This window comes from Hirsutella rhossiliensis (genome assembly GCF_020360975.1).
Source record: "Hirsutella rhossiliensis strain HR02 chromosome Unknown scaffold00002, whole genome shotgun sequence".
NCBI classification, from domain to species: Eukaryota; Fungi; Ascomycota; class Sordariomycetes; order Hypocreales; family Ophiocordycipitaceae; genus Hirsutella; species Hirsutella rhossiliensis.
Genome location: NW_025408668.1, coordinates 1,358,214 through 1,375,938, shown reverse-complemented (window position 1 = coordinate 1,375,938; position 17,725 = coordinate 1,358,214). Strand labels below are relative to the sequence as shown.

The window sequence follows — 17,725 nt, the reverse complement described above, 5'->3', positions numbered from 1 at the left end:
AGCTGGAGCTCTCGGTTCATCTTGTCCATGTCTGTGAGTGCAGAGTCGAATCGGACCCGTCGGCGTGTTTTAGGTTCTACGAAGGTGGAGGCTTCTGTGATGACCCCAAGTTCAGCCAGCCTTTGTCGATCTCATACAGTGATAATGAGAATACGTCGACGTCGCGGTTTTGGTCAGCATGTGGAATGCGGCTGCGCCGACTCTTCGGGGGATTGATGGGCGTGGCAGTATAGTCGTGGTTGCAGAACTTGACAAAGAGGGAGCTCCAGAAACAGGCAGTTGGTATTGTCCTTTCTCCATGCAGTATTTGCGGCAGTGATCAGAGTTGAAAGTGACCACATTCGTGCTCCAATTGACGATTGGGTTGTGATCTGTTAGCCAGGGTTTTCCAAGTATGACATTATACTCCCAAGCTTCGTTACGTAAAAAGCATCTTCTCCTTGTGTCCCTTGATGTCCATGTTGAGCTTCACCACATGAGTGATGTCGCCAGCCGAGGAGGGTCTTCCATCGACTACGTTCAGCCGGCGACGGTTTCGTAATTCATAAAGCGTGAGTTTGTTGGTGTGCGCGAAGGATTCGTCTATAAACCCCTTTCCGGTGGCACCTGAGTCAAGCATTGCTTCGGTTTTAATCGGAGTGGAATTGTCTTCGATTAGGTTACAAGGCAGTAGCAAATGAGCTTGGTTGGTGTCCAGAGAAGAGAGCAGTAGATCGCCCTTTTTCTTGCGTCTCCTGCGGCGACTTCCGTCGGAGACTACACTTTTCCGTCCTCCATGGTGCGGTGTCGCAATTGAGGAACGATGTTTGCCCGAGCTGCACCAATGGCAGAGTCCATGCGTTGTGCAATAGGCTCTGCGTGCCGCTCTCTGCTTCCGTTTGGGGTCTACGACCAGAGGCGACATCTTTGGCCCCAGGTGATGACGCTCAAATCCATTGAATCCCCGCCGTTAGAGGTCGTCGATTGTGGCGTGGTGGAGGGTTGTAAGGTTGCTTTGTGACTTGCTGAGTTGTCGGTGTTTTTCTTGAAGTAATTGGCATTGACTTGACGGCATTCGTTATCGCAGATACGGACAAGGTCCATAAATTGACTAAGTTCGGTAGGTGTATCTTTGCCCTTAGTGAGAGAAAGTCTCCAGATAACGTTGTCGTGGAGGGCACGTCGGAGGTGAGCAATGAGCGCCCCACTATCCCACTCGGTGAGCTTGGCGACGGCATACCATTCGGGAGGAATGTCGTAAGGGATCTATGGCCTTGTTTCATGTCAAAGATTTTGAGTTGGGCGGTAGCTTTAGCGTCAATATCCCCGAAGGCTGACTGAAGGGTGCTTTTTATGGCATTGACATCGTCGAAGAGAACCACCCCATCTTTAATGTTGTAGCGGACTTGGTCAGTGTTGCTAATAATATGACAATAAAGTAGTATACTGCAGTATATACAATACAATACGCGATTTCTCATATTGTACCAATACAATATGCTCGCCGTCATATTGTGACGATACAATATAGCGCCTTCCATACTGGCAATATATGGCTTGTATTGTTTGTATTGGTTGGTAGTCATTCGCCTTTCCGTTCCCCAATTCGCGCCAATATGATGACGCGTCAAAAAACACGCGTAAATATAAGCATGTTCTATGTATTGTTTTTCGTCTGGCGGACCTCCAGGACGTAAAAGTTTCCTATTGGCGCACGGAAACGCGTAAATGTATGTATAAATCCAGACCTACAGGGTAGCGGCTCGCCGTCCAAACACTGTTTTCCTCCTCAACCCCGCTTTCCCACCCCAGGACTTACAAGCAATCTCGATGCCTCAACAACGCCTGCCTTTTGTTCAAACATCGCCGCGACGGGATTCGTCAATATCAGACGAATACTCGGAGATTTCCAGCCCACGGTTGCATGATCCAGATGAGACCCAAACCACTGAATGCCAATCGTCGCAACCTCGCACGGCCTCCATAAACCCTTCGGCCAAGCCAAGAACATCATGGGTCTTTTCTCATATGCCAGACGAGGACATAGAGACGAAATACTACAATCAGCGGACCGGAAAAGAAGAATGGCGCTGCAAACACTGTGACAAAACGTATTGCTGTTCCGGTGGAACTGCGGCCCCAGCCAAGCACCTTACGGATCCTCCTCCTGACGGTCACGGCCTCCCAAAGGCGCGCCACGAACTGCCAAAGTCACGAATATACGAACTATTCTCGAGATAGCTCGTGTTACGGCCAAAGAACATCCCCGAAAACGCCGTCGGCTCAACGATCAATCCGGAGACTCGATCGACCCAGACCAGCTCGAAGCTTTATACGTAAGGTTTATTACGTCCTGTTCTCTCCCATTTAGGCTTGTGGAATGCCCAGAATTCCGAGCATTCTTAGCCTACCTCAACGCCGATATCGATACTTGGCTTCCAGATACACACGAGACCATCAAGAAATGGATTATGCGGCAGTACGAAGGTCAGAAGGAGAAGGTCAAGCAGCGCATCCAGTCAGCAAAGTCAAAAATTCATATCAGCTGCGACCTATGGACTTCCCCCAACTCTTTGGCCATCTTAGGCGTAGTTGCTCATTACGTTGCAGAAGACAGTCAGTTGGAACACCATGTCTTGGCTTTGAAAGACATCGACAGTGAGCACGACGGATATCACCTGGCAAGGGCAATTTTGGAAGTGGTTGATGACTGGGGTTTGCTTCCAACCTTGGATATTTTGTGATGGACAATGCAGGCAATAACGATACAATGATGAGATCTCTTTCCTTGGTAAGTACGGCGCACTGTTTTTTCTGACTGGCCCTAACATTTACAGGCCTTCTACGTCGATATGACATTCGATACGATCCCAAATCTCACCGACTCCGCTGCCAAGGTCACATTATCAACCTTGCCGCCAAAGCTTTCCTCTTCGTTACCGATAATGAGAAGCTCAAAGACGACGAACGTGATGGGCATAATGTGACACTAAAAGAGATCGAGGCGTGGCGGAAAAGGGTCCCTTGGCAAGCTCCACAACTTCGTGGTTTTCGTCCAAAGTAGTGTTCAGCGTCGCCAAAGTTTCTGGCCATCAGCCATAATCGCAAGCTTGCGCGAGATAATGACACGAGGTGGAGTTCGTGGTACACCATGCTACGAGCGGCCTTGCATCTTAGAGGCGCAGTCGAGGGATATTTCAACAAATGGGTGGAAGGAGATTGTGCCGGAGACGAGCTCTCTCCCGAGGAGTGGGTCATCCTCGAGAAGATCAAGTCTTTCTTGGAGAAGCTTAAAATGACGACAAAGGCCCTTGAGTCATCGTTTGCAACTCTTGACAATGTTCTTGGCTATGGACTTCGTATTGGCGCAATTCGAAGCAGGAAAAGAGGCACATATCGACGATCCGATTATGGCACCAATGTATAACTCGGGCTGGGCGAAGATGGATAAGTACTATTGTCTTACTGACGAATCGCCTGCCTACGTCGCTGCGATTGTGCTTCACCCTTCGCATAAATGGCACTACATACACGAAAACTGGAAGAAGGAGTGGGCTGACTCGTCAAAGAAGCTGATGGAGACACTGTGGGATGATTAAAATACTTCGAACACCCGTTAAGTTGCCAAGGCAAGGGGCTTAACGGCTGAATATCCAGCCCGAAGGGTGAACATCGTATTCCTGCAATTCAACTTTCCTAGGGGACCCCTAGAACCCCTTTGCCTGCGGCGGCCATCCAGCTGTTTAAACCGCTCCTTGACTGGCCCAATCTAACTATATACCTGTAACGGTCTCAACTGAGTGTGTTGACAACTAGCTGAGCGACTGCGACGAGTATCCTAAAGCTAAGGAGAAAAGAAGAAAAGAAAAGAAAGGAAAGCTCTCGAAGATGGCACGAGCTTATAAGCGGAGCTCCGGTGGGTCTTGTCGAGAGCGGAGCCGAGACCCTCACGGGCTCAGCCCGTTACAATACCCTATATCGAACCTCCCCCTTCCCTGTAGCTTATAGGAAGACGTCGTTTAGTCAAGGTAGAGTGGTGGATACGGTGCATCGCTCAGCTGTTGACCCTGACGCCGTTGTTGGTCAGCGAGGCGCATCTTCATCCCTGCTTTAGCCTTTGTAGTTAGCCGTAAACGCAGCACGTAGGGAGACAGGCTTATAAACCTTCTGTCGGCGTGTGGTTATAGAGGCTCTGACGATCGAAAGGCGCCTCAAGGAGTAAGCCTTGCAGCGACGTAACCCGTGACACAGCAACATAGCTAATACCGGCCTGGAAGTCGCGTGTAGCGAGATCAGTAACTATTTGCTCCTTCGTTAGGCTCTGGCATTTGTGAACAGTGATAGCAAACGCCACCATCAGGAAACTGCGTGCGAGCGCAGGTCTCGTTGCCCATAAGGAAATCACGCCTGACTGGGAGGATGGGTGAGATTTTCCTGCCCTCGTTAGTTATTAGATATGGCGGTCCATCGTAGCTATCAAAGTCCACCATAATAACGGCCGGGGATCTTCCATGGTTCGGCGCCTGGGTTCCAGGCGATATCGTATACAGTACCCTGGGCACCGTTAACCAGGCCAGCTGGCTGCCATAGGTTAGTAGTGAGCATTACCCTGGCGCCCTTAGCAACAGGAACTTGTTAGATAGATTGCCAGCATTGTCGCTTGGTGCCTGCCCCGCGCCCTTGCCCTGATTCTTTGCCTCCACCTGTATTGCCGGGGCGTTGAGATGCACCATATGCTCGTAATTGTATTCGTTGACCCGGGCCCTGGTAGAATACACCCGCAAAGCGGCCCTGAAGCTGTCAACCTCGCTCTGCGTTAGCCTGGACTGTACCCGACTGCTAAGGAGGTTCCAGGACGGTATGGATAACTTGACTTCACGCAGTTCCTGCAACGCCCGACGGAACTGAGCCTGATCATCACCAGCCTGGCGCTGTACCGTGGTCAGGAAGACGGTGCGGTCAAATAACCGGTAGGCCACCTGCCTCTCCTTTCCAACGAAGACAGGCTGGTGCTAGTCGAATACAGGGCTTTTGCCGGACTGGTGGTAACTGGAAGAAATCGCCCACAAGCAAGACGCTCACACCACCAAAGAACTCGAGGCTACGCTGTGGAAAGGCCTGTCGCAGACGGGAATCGATCCGCGCGAGCTGCTCAATCCCCAGCATGCTCTTTTCATCGATCACGAGGTATTTGACGTGCCGTAGGCGGGACTGAAGGGCGGCTGCGTCGGCTGGGGGAAGGTCGGTAAAAGCACCACCTACTGGGAGGCGTAGCAATGAATGAATGGTGCTGCCCTGTATCTGGTTACTCGCAACGCCTGTTGGCGCTACGCGGCAAATAGGGCTAGGATTCGGTAGAGCGGCCGCCTGAAGATGGGAGGAAAGCACCTTGATAAGGAACGACTTGCCGGTGCCACCACCACCATCAACGTGGAGAAGGATTTGAGTGGGATTTCGCGCCTGGAAGTGGCCCATGAATGTGTCGTACACGAGCCGTTGTTGTGGATTCAGCGTATTACGCCATTGAGGGCCAAGGACCTCCACATCGTTGGCCATGGGGTGGCTAGCGATAAGGTCCTTCCAGTAGCCATCTCGAAGTTCCGGATATGTACCCACATGCCGTGTCCAGTCGTAATTGACGTCGATATCGCGGCGGCCAAGAAGGTCAAGAACTTCCTGGGTAAGGGGTGGTCAGGTAAAGGGCAGCGAGGCGAATCCAGTCTTCGTCATCAAATTCTTCCCCACAGGCAGAGCCTCATATTGATCATCTTGAGGCTGTAATCGAGCCTCTTTTGGCTGGCCGTAATGGTCATCACCATGATTGTGATGCTGCCAACAATAGGAGAAGGCCTGAACGTGGGAACTAAAAGCCTGGCCGTCGAAAGTGAGGAGCTCATCAAGCCGGCGATGTGGGTGATTTAATGTCAGCTTTACACGGCAATAATCTGGCCACTGCTGGCCTTCTGGAGCAGCCTGATAGCGAGGAAAGTAAACCAACACACGGGGCCTGCCGTTAACGTTGCCTGGCCGCCATTGCTTCCATGCGGAAGGGTCTCTAGAGCGGAAATTCCAGTGTTTGAGGAAGGAAACGTAGGTCAGGTCCTTCAGGGCTTCCGGGCGCTGACCGTACTTTTCGTAGACGTTGGGGGCCTCGTCAACCTCATCGCCGTCAATGCGTAAGGAGCGGGAATGTCTGTCAGGATGACGGCAGTCAACGTATAGGCAGATTCGTGAGCCCTCCTGTAACGGCAGGCCGAGGAGTAAGTGGCTAACCTCCTGCTTCGAGTAATCCCGTTCAGCAACTAGCTGATTCAGGAGCTTTGACGTGAAAGAAATCAGGGGGTTGTGGTCCTTGACCCGGGGCATCAGCGCCTTCCCAATCTGGGCAAAAGACTCGCTCTTCTTTTCTGACTTGGAGCAGTATTTGGCTGCGTAATCGATCACCTGCTGGAGGCTCGTGCAGGGAGAGACATCTGTATTGGCTAGCCATGCAACGGTAAGCAAGCGGTTGTAGTGGTTAATCTGGCCATCGTTCCTCCCACCCCTAAAGGTCCAGTGCTTGGAGTGAGGCAACTTGTCAAGGGAGGCTAGTAGGCGCTGTCCGTGAGGAAATCCAAATCGGCACTCTACCTGCTTGGTATGCTTATTGCGCTGCATACAGTAGTTGTTGCAGCGGTGGCGTTGCACGCGGTTGACTACCATCGATAGGAACTGAACGGTAAGGGGCTGCTCCAATAGATTGCTGATCAGGGGATTCCCTTCCCCAGGAGCCTGTATTCGATGAGGCTCTGGGTTAACGGCAGATACGTGATATCCCCAGATACGGGCAAATCGCTCCCGGGATCGATTATCGTCAGGATCCAAGTCTGGGTGGCCACTTAACCAATATAGGCCATGGTGGTGACTGGACCCCCTGCCCTGCCACTCATAGCGGCCCCAAAGGTCCGTTAGGTTGAACTTCTGCTTCAGGACAATAGTCGTAAGAAGCGTATAACGCTTGTAGAAGTGGTAGGCGGCGATGTGGGCGTTGTCTCGCAGTAGTTGCCGGGACAGGACCATGCGCGCCGCCTCAGGAGCTGCTTTCCACTCTTGGAATCGAGGCATGTGACGATATAGTGATTCCCAGTGGTAATCGGCCGCACTTGCAGTAACGAAAAGGCCAGGTCTGCCCAGATTGTAGGCATATGCTTCCAATTCCTTCCTTTGCTTATACCAATACGGCCGGGTGCCCCTGATTACCGCGGCTTGGCGCGTGATCGACTGGATCAGGTCCTGAGCCTCTGGCTCATCAGGCTCAGCCATCGCTTCCTCTAGGTCAGCGCGTGTAAGGGGTTGACGGCGGCTGTCGCGTTGCTTGACGAAGTAGTCACTTCGCTTTCGGACCTGCGCACGTAGCAGCGTGTTGAGGGCGACGAAAGGCCACGTTTTATGGCGGGCAAAACGTCCGTCATGCCATCTCATCGCATGGCCAAGGTAGTCCTGGTACGTGATGCTCCGTAGGCGAGGCTCCACGAAGTCGGCCTTGCCGTCAGGGTAGAGGGTAGGGAACGCAAGCGATAACAGCGGCTGGGAACGGTTGAATTCGTCGATAGGGGTCCTGCGAATGGATGGCAATGGCATCTGGTGGTGAGCCTGCGCGCTATGCGACATATACTCAACATTAGCCATACGCTCAGAGTCAGGGCAACATCAAGGACTCGGGACTGCAGGGCGTTTAATTCGGTATCGGTAACCTGCAAGTTCGGGATCGCTGATGCGTCCGCATCGCAGGGATCCTCTTCCAAGGCCTCCTCAACAGGGCCTTGTGGGATCTCGCCGTCAGGTATGTCAGCCACTTGGCTAGCAATGGAAGCAACTATGCTGCCGTCAAGAGGAAGCCGTTGCAGGCGATCCTGGCTCACGACGATATCGCGATAGCCCGGGTGGTGGCGCTGTAGGTAATACAGCCAGGTCAACAGGCATGAACGGCGTACCCGGAAATCGCGAGCAAACTGTTGCTGGAAGCGAGGGTCGCCTTCCATATTAGGAGGCCGTAGGAGCACGATATCTAGCTCCTTCGGTAGCACTGGGAGCTCTTCAAATAGCCTACCAATGTTGCGAAGAAAGTGGATAACGTGGCCGCGATATTTGTATTGAGCGCCACGCACTTGTAGGACCTTGACGTGTACGTGAATCCTAGCAATAAGCATCTCCTCAACCATCGTTAGATCGGGTAGATTGCCGGGGACTTCCCCAAAGTCGAGGTTATTCGCAGCGCTGAAGAAGTAGGGCTCGTCGAGGGCTTTCTTCCTGTCTCGACCAATGCAGCGGCTGCAGATTTTCAAGCTATTTCGTTTCATATCGAACCAACGCTCCTGGCAGCGAATGCAACTATGCATCTTGTCGTCATTCAGGGCAGTATAGAACTCTCGCACAAGCGCCTGATCTTCCTTACTAAGGGCGGGCAAGTCAAGGTCACCTGTAAAGGCGGATCACTACTCTGATCAAACAGCCGCGCTTGAGGCTGTGTGCCTTGACGAGTATAACGGCCGCGGTGATGACCCTGTGACAATAATGAAGGAGTGGTAGGAAGCGATTCCTGTGGTATAGGAGTGCCTTGCACAACAGGAGCTGTAGAAGCAGTGTCTTGAATCGGCGTGCCCAGAACTACTGTTGGCAGGCCAAGGGTAGGAGGAAAAGGGAAGGTCCTCAACAGGGCTTAGAGTAGATGGCCCCAGCGGAGGTATAGGCAGTTCCGGTGCAGGCGCCAGGCCACGGAATAAAACAGGCATGGCAGGAGGTCGTAGGTCAGTCACAGACGCAGGCGTTGGCGCAGTCCGCCTTGGAGGCGTCAGGTTAGCTAGCGAATCCGTCCTCTTCGTGGCTCTGCGTAGCGATGGTCTCGAGGCGATATTCCGCATCGCGGTAACGGCGGCTCGCGATTCGGTTGCCCGTTCTTTTCGGTGTGCCCTACAGCTAGCACACTGTCCTGTAAACTTCGTAGGGTCCTTGACGCTTCGAAATTCGACTTCGGGCAGATCTTGCTTGCAGGTACGACAGTTGCGGACTGCCTCGGGCATATTGTTCTCCATCTGACCGTATATATCCACCTCTTTCCCACCGAGACTGCTAGATATTGCTCGGGCAGGAGGCTTTGCGAGGACTTGCGTGGCTGCAGCAATACACACCCGCAGGTGGTGCCAGGGAATGTTGTAGCTAGGTCGGCCGCGGAGCTAAATTTGACCTAGAATCCGTTAGTAACCGATGGGTTCGATAGATTCGACCCACGATGGAAGTGGAAGCGTGTGCTTGGAAACTTGCATTGAAGAAAAGCTCTCGGAAACGGCTAGCTCGTTAAGGGATTTTCCGGTGATCTGCCGGATCTGGCGATTCGCCGGATTGCGGCGACTTCGCACGCTCAACATCAATCGACAATAGCTCAACAACAACGGTGCCAATTGACGTATCCTTTGATTTCCTGAATCATCAGAAGCAGTGAAAGTCTGGCATATATTTAGAACTTTTATCTAGGGGCAATGCGCTGCGGTGCTGACATCAAACCAAGCAACGGCCAAAATAGGATGCCGACAGATTGTGTAAGTCATTTCAGCCAATACAGCAAAAACAGAACATTATTGGCTTTCATCGTAGGCTTTAATCATGTGGGATTCTCCCATTCTATCCATAGTGCAGAACTTGGCTCAGGATACTGCAAAAATGGGGTTGGAAGGGCGAGCTGGATAACTTCATTCTACGCACCCGTAATGAGCCAGATTGAACGTGATTCGACGGTACAAGCATCTTCTGAAAAGAACCTATCTATGCATCTGAATGTAAGGTTTATTTTTAGCTTGAAATTCAGTGCGCGAGGCTCCGCTTTCACACCTGACAAGGAAAGACGTGCACGAAAATTGAGAAATTCGACACCCTACCCTAAAACACGTATAACATGGATGAAATGGGCTTTCTATTCCTTATGAGCATTTGAACGAACAGGGTATTCCTCTTATTATAAGAAAACAAGGCAAAATTGCTCGGCGTATTAAAAAATGGCAACCCATCCTCCCTTACGTTCAAGATGTGCGTCAGTCAAGAGATGGCATCGCTGCCCCCATTTCTCATCCACCAAGACAAGCCAGCACAAACTCTGGACTTTTGGTTCGTGAAACGTGAATCAAGTCGTCAATAAATATTTTTAACACGTCAAAAACGAGGTGGACGAATCACAATATTGGAAATGAGCAGCTCACCGGTACGTTCGACCGGTTTACCAGGGTGAAAGCTCGAAACGGTTGTGCTTATCGCCTTTGGTTCCCGATGGCCACTTAACCATTTTAGTATCGAATTTATGGAGTGGTGTGACCGGCACCGAGTGATCGTTGTGGTGTTTCCCCTCAATCCATTCATCGGCTGCAACCCTTGATGTATCGTTATTCAGCCTCTCTCAACAGCGTATACGCATGATCTTATCCAGTACACAGACAAATCAAAAGGTTCATTGGATTGCTGAAATCGAAGATCTAGACTGTGTTTTGGAACGCATTTCAGGAAGTAGTCGAGAAGTCCTCTGTTGATGCTGGCCGCAACAGCCGAAGGCTGAGCAGCACCCTCGGGAGCCCTCAATATGAGTTTTAAGTGCTTGATATGAGAGTTAAAGTATGCAGAGAACAAGTAGTCACAAGAACCAGCGCAGGCAGACCGGTAAGGCTTCAAAAGATGATCTCTTCTGCTGTACAGATTCTAGTGCAGACGAGGTGTTTAGCTCTAAAATTGTGGCTCAAGCTCGCCAAAAAATGACAGTGAAAGGACTCAAAAGAAAGAGGAGGCTCTGAAGAAGGAGGCCCGAAAGCTTCAGCGACAGCAGAAGGCAGCGGAGCAAAAGCTCTCGCTCTAGAGAAGAGGAAGCAATGAGAGGCGGAAATTGGGAGAAAACGACGGATGACGGAGGCCGTGAAGCAAAATAAGGAGATAAATTGGCATTATTAACAAGAGCTGAAGATTTTGAAAGTGGAAAAGCCACAGAAAATGCAGAATGAGCGACGGGTGGCTTCTGAGGGTCGCGAGAGAGTCAGGATGTTCACGCTGCAAAAATTGTCACTCTTCCGTTCACACCAGAGCGGGCCATAGCATTGCAGGTACCAAACACACTATATAATAACGCAAATAATAAGGCAATGATAACTTCAAACGACATATCCTGTCCTCAAAGGCCCTCTTTAGCTGTTGATAGTGATCGGGAGGCAATGGGTGCATTTCGGGGACTTGCGCGATCGGAGAGTAACAGAAGACGACCTCGATGGCTGGATGACTTCAAAAAAATTGAGTGGCATCTTTGAGCATTATTAACTGCTCTTATAAGATTTTAGAACAATTCAAATAGTATTCGTGAAGTTATTCTCAGTTCTTTGCTGGAATGCAATGAGCCCAAAATCCGGCGAATCACCAGATCCGGCAGATCATCGGAAAATCCCTTACCTAGTCAACGCTCAGGGGTTTGCGGCATGGCCTTCATTTGGTGGCGTTGCCAACCGACCACTCCCCGCACGAGTTGAGTACAGGGGAGGCCAATTAGCCAATGAGAAGAGGTTTTATGCCTCTCTTTCTGACTGTATAGAACGCCCTTCGGGCTGAATAAACGCCCTTCGGGCTGAATAAACCTGTGGAGCCGCCTTCTCTATCTGAGGTTCCGTTGACGACCACGAACGAGTTCTTGAATTGGAGAAACAAGCACCTACAACCAGCACTTATCACAGACGAGTACGAGCGATATTGTAAGTCTGAACGGGTTTATGGGTTCACAAGCGCCCTCGCATGGTGGCTGGAGGAAACACAGCAAAAGAACTACCCATACCTGAGCAAAATGGCGGTGGATATACTGTCAATTCCCGCAATGTCTGCTGAGCCCGAAAGACTCTTCTCTGGGGCAAAAATAACCATCACAGACCGTCGAAATCGACTTGGAGTGATGTAATTCAGGCATTGGAGTGCTTGAAGTCATGGTTTGGGATACAGGATTTTCAGGGTGACGATATTTCAGCAACGACGGTTGATATTGTTTTACTGGCAATATATTTGGTCACTGGCAATACAATACAATATGGACCAATGCCATATTGCGCAATACAATACGCACCTCTTGACAATACAATAATATTGCGAGGGGTCCATATTGCCAATATACGTATTGTTTATATTATTAGCAACACTGGACTTGGTCATGTGCTTTGCCTTTAAGGCATGAGACGACATATCCCATACGTTGAGGTTCCGAGTTCCACCAATCTTTATTCATTTCGAGCTTCAACTCGAGGTGCTGGAGGAAATTCGGCAGAAGCGTGGGGTCCTCTCCGGTGAAGGCCTCAGGATCAGGGTGTTCTGGTGTGCGGTGTGAAGCTCCCTTTGACTGAATGATCTTTAGGTATGCTTCATTTTCTGCCATAAGACGGGCGATCGTTGCGTCTCCATCACTTTTAGAAATGAGCGTGTTTTCTAGGCGGGTTTGGAGGTCCTCCATGTCCCTTATTGTCGTCGTGGTCGAGGCACGTAGTGAATCGATTACCGCTTGCATACTGTATGCGGCATTGCATACGAGAAGACTTCTTTCATGAGACCGGCTGGGTTAGCAACAAAGGCATTTCGGAACGTTTCATTGGTATTGCTGGCGTTGAGGAGGGGCAGGGGGCACTCGATCGACGGGTGTGGGGGCAGCGGTAGCCATTGGGTTGTTGACGGTGTGGTGGTTTAGGTGAGAATTTGGTTGCAGGGTGTTTTGGTGAGGTTTGAAAGCGACAAGTGCGGTTTAGAACTATCGAAATCAATAGTCACGTCGCGGACGGTGATCTATTGAGGAGGGGTAGTTGGTAGACAATATGTGACGCAGGGTGGCGATCAATTCAATTCCATCAATTTGGCCTCATTATTGAGTTGCGTTGACAGCTTATTCATCATTGGTCCCGTTGAGTTGAACCACCTGCCTTCAGATGGGGGCGATGGAGTTGAATTGAAGACGTTGAACCACGTACGGCCCATGGGGTCGCCGAGGGCCCTAGCCGGCAGCATGTCCAGTATCATCCCTAGACTCCATATAATGCTATTCGCATTCTCCTGACACGTCAACCAACGTATCCACGGCGTCGATTAGGCCATTCCGTACCCACGACCGTAACGTTTGCGTAATCCCTATCGTGCTGGCTTCCAATCGAGTCCGTAGCGGTGACACCATTTGCCCAGTGGTACTAAAGAGACGCTCGCACTCTGCGGACATGGGAGGGATCGAGAGCAAGTCGAGAGCCATCCGCGACAACCGTGGGTAGTCTTTCCGCCTCTGCCACCAATACTGAAATGGGTTGGTGACGAGAGGATCATTCTCAGCGTCAGCACTCGACAGCCAGCGGTCATATTCATCATGGTCCGGATTCAGTGAACTTTCCAAAGAGGAAGATTCGTTGGGCAGCGACGAAGTCCTCTGGGCTCGGTGTCTCTCAAGCGCGCTCATTGCCTTCAGTCGCTTGTACGGACGCTCTTCGTCAGGCATCGGAGGGATCGGCAGCGATTTGTACTCCTCCTCCCACAGGTTTCTCACCATTCCTTTTGCCTCCTGTAGCCAGGAGCTGTGCTTTGTCAGTCCATGTATTCTCGAAATAACCCCAACGCGAAACCGGATTTAAAATAGCAGAAGCATAGTATGCTGGCGTCTCGTCAAGCTTCGTATAGTAGTCGTTCAACTTATCCCAGCCCAGATTAATGTTAGCCTTGAGGTGCTCTGGATCGGGAACTTCTCCGCTACTGCTTTCCACCTCTAGTCTGTCCATCAGGAATTCGTAGGTTGAGGCAACGTCCACATATTTCCGTATGCTTCAATGCGGCCTCCTTTTCGAACTCGGCTCTGGGCGTCACCTTCTAGCATTCGGAGTGCTTCTTCGAAGTCAACAAGCACCCTATCCATCAACCCAATGACCTTCCAGTCTTTATCGCTGAGAAGACTCTCCTCGCGGAGAGACAAAGGCATCTCTTTGCCCTTCTCATCCCATTGCGGCATTTTTTCCTGAACTCAAGCGTGACCTTCTCAGTCAGGTCTTCCAAGAAAGGCCGCAACTCAAGGCCGCGCCGTATCATATAAAGAGTCGAAAGCCAACGAGTAAGGTTATCAAGGACAACGTCCACAGGGTTCTTCGCTCGAACCTTGGGGTCGTCCGACTGTGAAAAGGACTCTTCCTGAAGCGCACGAAGCCGGTACGTCAGCTTATCGGACTGATGGATCCAATTTACTAGGTTGTGGAGCTTTCCGACTGGGCCTTTCTTTCGCCAGATTTCATGCTGGACCGCGTCAAGAACAGGCTCCCGTTAATCTCTGCCTCAAACGCGTCGGCCTTGTGTCCAAATAATAGCGCCTTGACCACCAAGTTGAGCACGTGGCCGAAGCATCGCACCCTCCGCTTCTTCGGATCAAAGCCCAGTGCCTCTGCAATCTCCTCTGTCGCCGTATCCATATTGCCAGCGTTGTCCAGTGTAATATAGCCCACCTTGTCGAGGATCTCATAGCTCTCTAGGATCTCGAGGATCTGGGCTGCAATGTTTTCTCCCGAGTGTGAGATCTTCAGCTCCGGCATGCCTAGGACAAGCTTTGATGGAACTCCATCCTTGTCGATGTAAAACATATAATCCCGTATAAAGCGTGCCGATTCCTGGAACGCCAGCCGTCGAACGCAATGTGAATTTGGCCGGGTGCTCTTTAGATTGTCGATTACGCACGTCTTGTATCGGGTATAAAGGTCAACAATTCGCTTTCGAACGGTATCGTGCGAGATGTGGGCATTCGTCACTGCGACCGATGGATTCAGGTATTCGAAAATATGTCGGAGGCGACAGTGCTCGGGCTGGCGAAAGGAGACGTTGGCGTCGACCACCCACTCGAGAAGAAGTCTCTGAAAATGGTCCTTATCGAAGCGCTGGATGAGGGCGTTCGCGATACCTTGCTCTTTGGGGTCTGAAGCATTGAGGTTCAACATCTCCACAATATTCTTTGACGGGGTCTTGTCCTGGTTCCTTTCCCAAGAGCGGGCGCCCCTCTTCCCGGACAGATCGACAAGCCTGTGCTCTTTGAACAGATGATTCTCGATGTTCTGAGTGCCAGCGGCAGAGAAGTCTGATGTTTTTTGCTTCGGCTTCTTGAGGCAGGGCTTGCAAACCCATTTTCTTTTCGTGGGAGAATCGCTAGGTTGAATGTCGAAACCATGCTGCCAGACCCACGAAGTCTGCCTGCCAGCACGCTCGGAAATCGTATAACCTGGAAAATGGTTCCATGGGAAGATGCTCCATTCGTCTTGCAAAGCATCCATGTTAACAAACGACTTGCTGGATGAGCCTCCGTCTGAAGCACGCTGGGGCTTAGTAGGAACGTCGGTTTCCATTTGGCCGCAGGAAGGGGATGCATTCGTTTGGGAAGGTTTCTCTGCGACGCGACTCGGGAACTTCAGCCCAAACGCGTTCAATCGCCCAGGTACTTATACATTCGTTACATCTGAAAACAGTATGGAATGGAAGTACTACAACACTCAATACGGTAACTAAGGCTAACCTTGAGGGTGATCACGCGAATCACGCGCGTCAGACGCGACTCGATTAGGTACCTAAGTGTAGATGCTACCCTAGATCACCTCCTGCTTCAACGGCTTCAACGCGTGGGCAACTCTCCCCTGTAAAAATTCTTCCCCCGTCAGAGCTGTTAGCGGCTCGCTAGCAGGGGGCCGGATTTGCAGGCCACCCGACCGCGCTTTTGCTGCCCGGGTCCATCGTGGCCCTAACAGCACAGAGGAAGACATTAGGAGAGTTCATATTCCTCTGCAAAGCCGGTCTCGACAACACGTCCACACGGACCTCACAGCTTCCTTCGGAACCAAGGAGCTGTGGGTATTGGAAGGCCCGCCCTTCTAAACAACGGTGGCTGGTTGCGCAGGTTTTCTCCTGAAGGCAAGCTGCACGACAGCCTCTGATTCCTTCGAGGTTTTCCTGCCGCCGCTCCTGCGCTATTTCCATCGCCTGGTTACCGAAGCATGGACTGCGACAGCAGCGTTAGCGAGAGAGCGAGAGAATTCTGACCGGACAAAACCAAGGGTTGACCATTGTGGCAATCGCCACGCGCCTGGACGACCCGCTGACGGGCACCAGGCTCCGACACTGAGCGCCTTAGAGCCGATGAAATGCTGGATGGACTTCGGGAAGGCTGGCTGCAGAGGATAGCCACGGACACTTGTATTGACGGGCTTAGCGACAACCTACCGGTGGAGGGGGTAGGAAAGCCGTCTCCGGGGATTGAGCCCGACAGCTCGCCCTTGCGAGGCCTTGCAAGAAGCGCTGGGTGAGGCCTACTGTGGCAGGATTTTCTCGATAGCCTAGCTCAGCACGTCCTGTGCCCCACCGGGACCTGAGCGGCCTTACGGCCGCTGGACGGAAAATACACACACACACACACACGCTTCAACGCGTGGTCAACGTTCGAGGCGGAGGCGTGGATTGAAGCTCTCAATGTGCAGGTGATATTGAATTGATTGAATTGAAACACGTGACTTCCACTTCAATATTATTGGGGCCCAATTATCTATACACCTCCTTTTATTAACTGTACACCAAAAAGTGGATCAACTGTGGCTGGGTCAGGCGCAGTGCCGATGCCGCTAATTTTGGTGCGCCCATTCCCGGCCGGCCAGCTGGCCAGTTCGTGATGCTTGCGTAACAACATCCTGTAACCGTAACTATCAGCAATACCATCAAAACTGAAGCTATTCGCACCGCGTTTTCTGCCCTTACGAGCCCGAATCATGGGTCGCTTACGAAGACACTATTCCCGACCTTCCAGGCCGCGATGGAAGCCGCCGATACCGTTGCTGAGGCTGAGGGCTACGCCTACACATTCGAACATCGAAGCGGGATAACGCTGGCCAACGCAAGTCTGCACTTGTTCGTTGTATCAAGGCCGGCCCCTACGAAAATCGGAAGGATAAAGCTGCTCATATCTCTCGTCGTCGCCTCAATACAGCAACCCAGAAAACAGACTGTGAATTTCGCCTCTCGTTGAAGGAAAAACGCGGTTACTGGACTATCTCTTATCTTCACGATGTTCACAATCATCGCCTTGTTGATGACCCGATGGTCTTTCCGAAGTACCGGGCGCTTGTTATCCAGAAGTATCGCGACGACATTATCCGGAAGTTTAATAACAATACCCGGCCGACCGATATTGCTGGCGAGCTTCGTGACCTGGTTCACGACGATCCTCGTTTAGCCGGTATCACGGCTCAAGACGTGAGTAACGCCTTGGCTAGGCACCGTCAGGAAGAACTAGCTGGCCGTACGCCTCTTCAGTTTCTCTACGACCGGCTAGATAAGTCCGACTTCTTTCATCGAGATAGTCGTGATCCCCAGGGCCGGCTAACTGGGCTATTTCTCGCGCCTCGTGCTACCTTCCATCGATGGCGTCAGCATCACGATGTCCTCGTCCTCGACTGTACCTACAAGACGAACCGATTCAATATGCCGTTATTGAATATCTGCGCGGCCACTCGAGATAACAAAACGTTCTCTATTGCCTCTATCTTCTTGAACGGCGAGACCGAGTCCCATTACTATTGGGCTATCTCGTTGCTGCTAGTCCTTTGCGAGAAGGAGTCGATCCCATTTCAAGGGTCACTGTCACGGACCGAGATACTGCGTTGCTTAAGGCGTTAGATAGCTTTCGCGAGCTTCAAAACAGTACTAACCTTCTCTGCAC

The 17,725-nt window shown here is 51.4% G+C and overlaps 3 protein-coding genes across 3 annotated transcripts; all 3 read right to left on the bottom strand.

Moving 5' to 3' along the window:
- Positions 1 to 3,998: 3,998 nt before the first annotated feature.
- Positions 3,999 to 8,318, bottom strand: HRG_01703 (PIF1-like helicase domain-containing protein; the record flags this gene model as incomplete). Its single annotated transcript, XM_044860174.1, has 17 exons — positions 3,999 to 4,084; positions 4,144 to 4,300; positions 4,392 to 4,413; positions 4,588 to 4,682; positions 4,737 to 4,805; positions 4,854 to 4,991; positions 5,062 to 5,655; positions 5,725 to 5,829; positions 5,914 to 5,939; positions 5,982 to 6,523; positions 6,902 to 7,067; positions 7,122 to 7,144; positions 7,199 to 7,289; positions 7,371 to 7,599; positions 7,650 to 7,790; positions 7,881 to 7,910; positions 7,953 to 8,318. The coding sequence occupies 17 exons, from the start codon at positions 8,316 to 8,318 to the stop codon at positions 3,999 to 4,001; spliced, it is 2,880 nt and encodes a 959-aa protein (XP_044723807.1).
- A 4,528-nt stretch (positions 8,319 to 12,846) lies between these two features.
- On the bottom strand, positions 12,847 to 13,996 carry HRG_01702 (uncharacterized protein; the record flags this gene model as incomplete). The annotated part of the gene is made up of 4 exons (XM_044860173.1): positions 12,847 to 13,062; positions 13,112 to 13,555; positions 13,617 to 13,756; positions 13,855 to 13,996. The coding sequence occupies 4 exons, from the start codon at positions 13,994 to 13,996 to the stop codon at positions 12,847 to 12,849; spliced, it is 942 nt and encodes a 313-aa protein (XP_044723806.1).
- Positions 13,997 to 14,225: 229 nt separating this feature from the next.
- Positions 14,226 to 15,368, bottom strand: HRG_01701 (restless-like transposase; the record flags this gene model as incomplete). Its single annotated transcript, XM_044860172.1, has 2 exons — positions 14,226 to 15,080; positions 15,147 to 15,368. The coding sequence occupies 2 exons, from the start codon at positions 15,366 to 15,368 to the stop codon at positions 14,226 to 14,228; spliced, it is 1,077 nt and encodes a 358-aa protein (XP_044723805.1).
- Between the last annotated feature and the right edge of the window lie 2,357 nt (positions 15,369 to 17,725).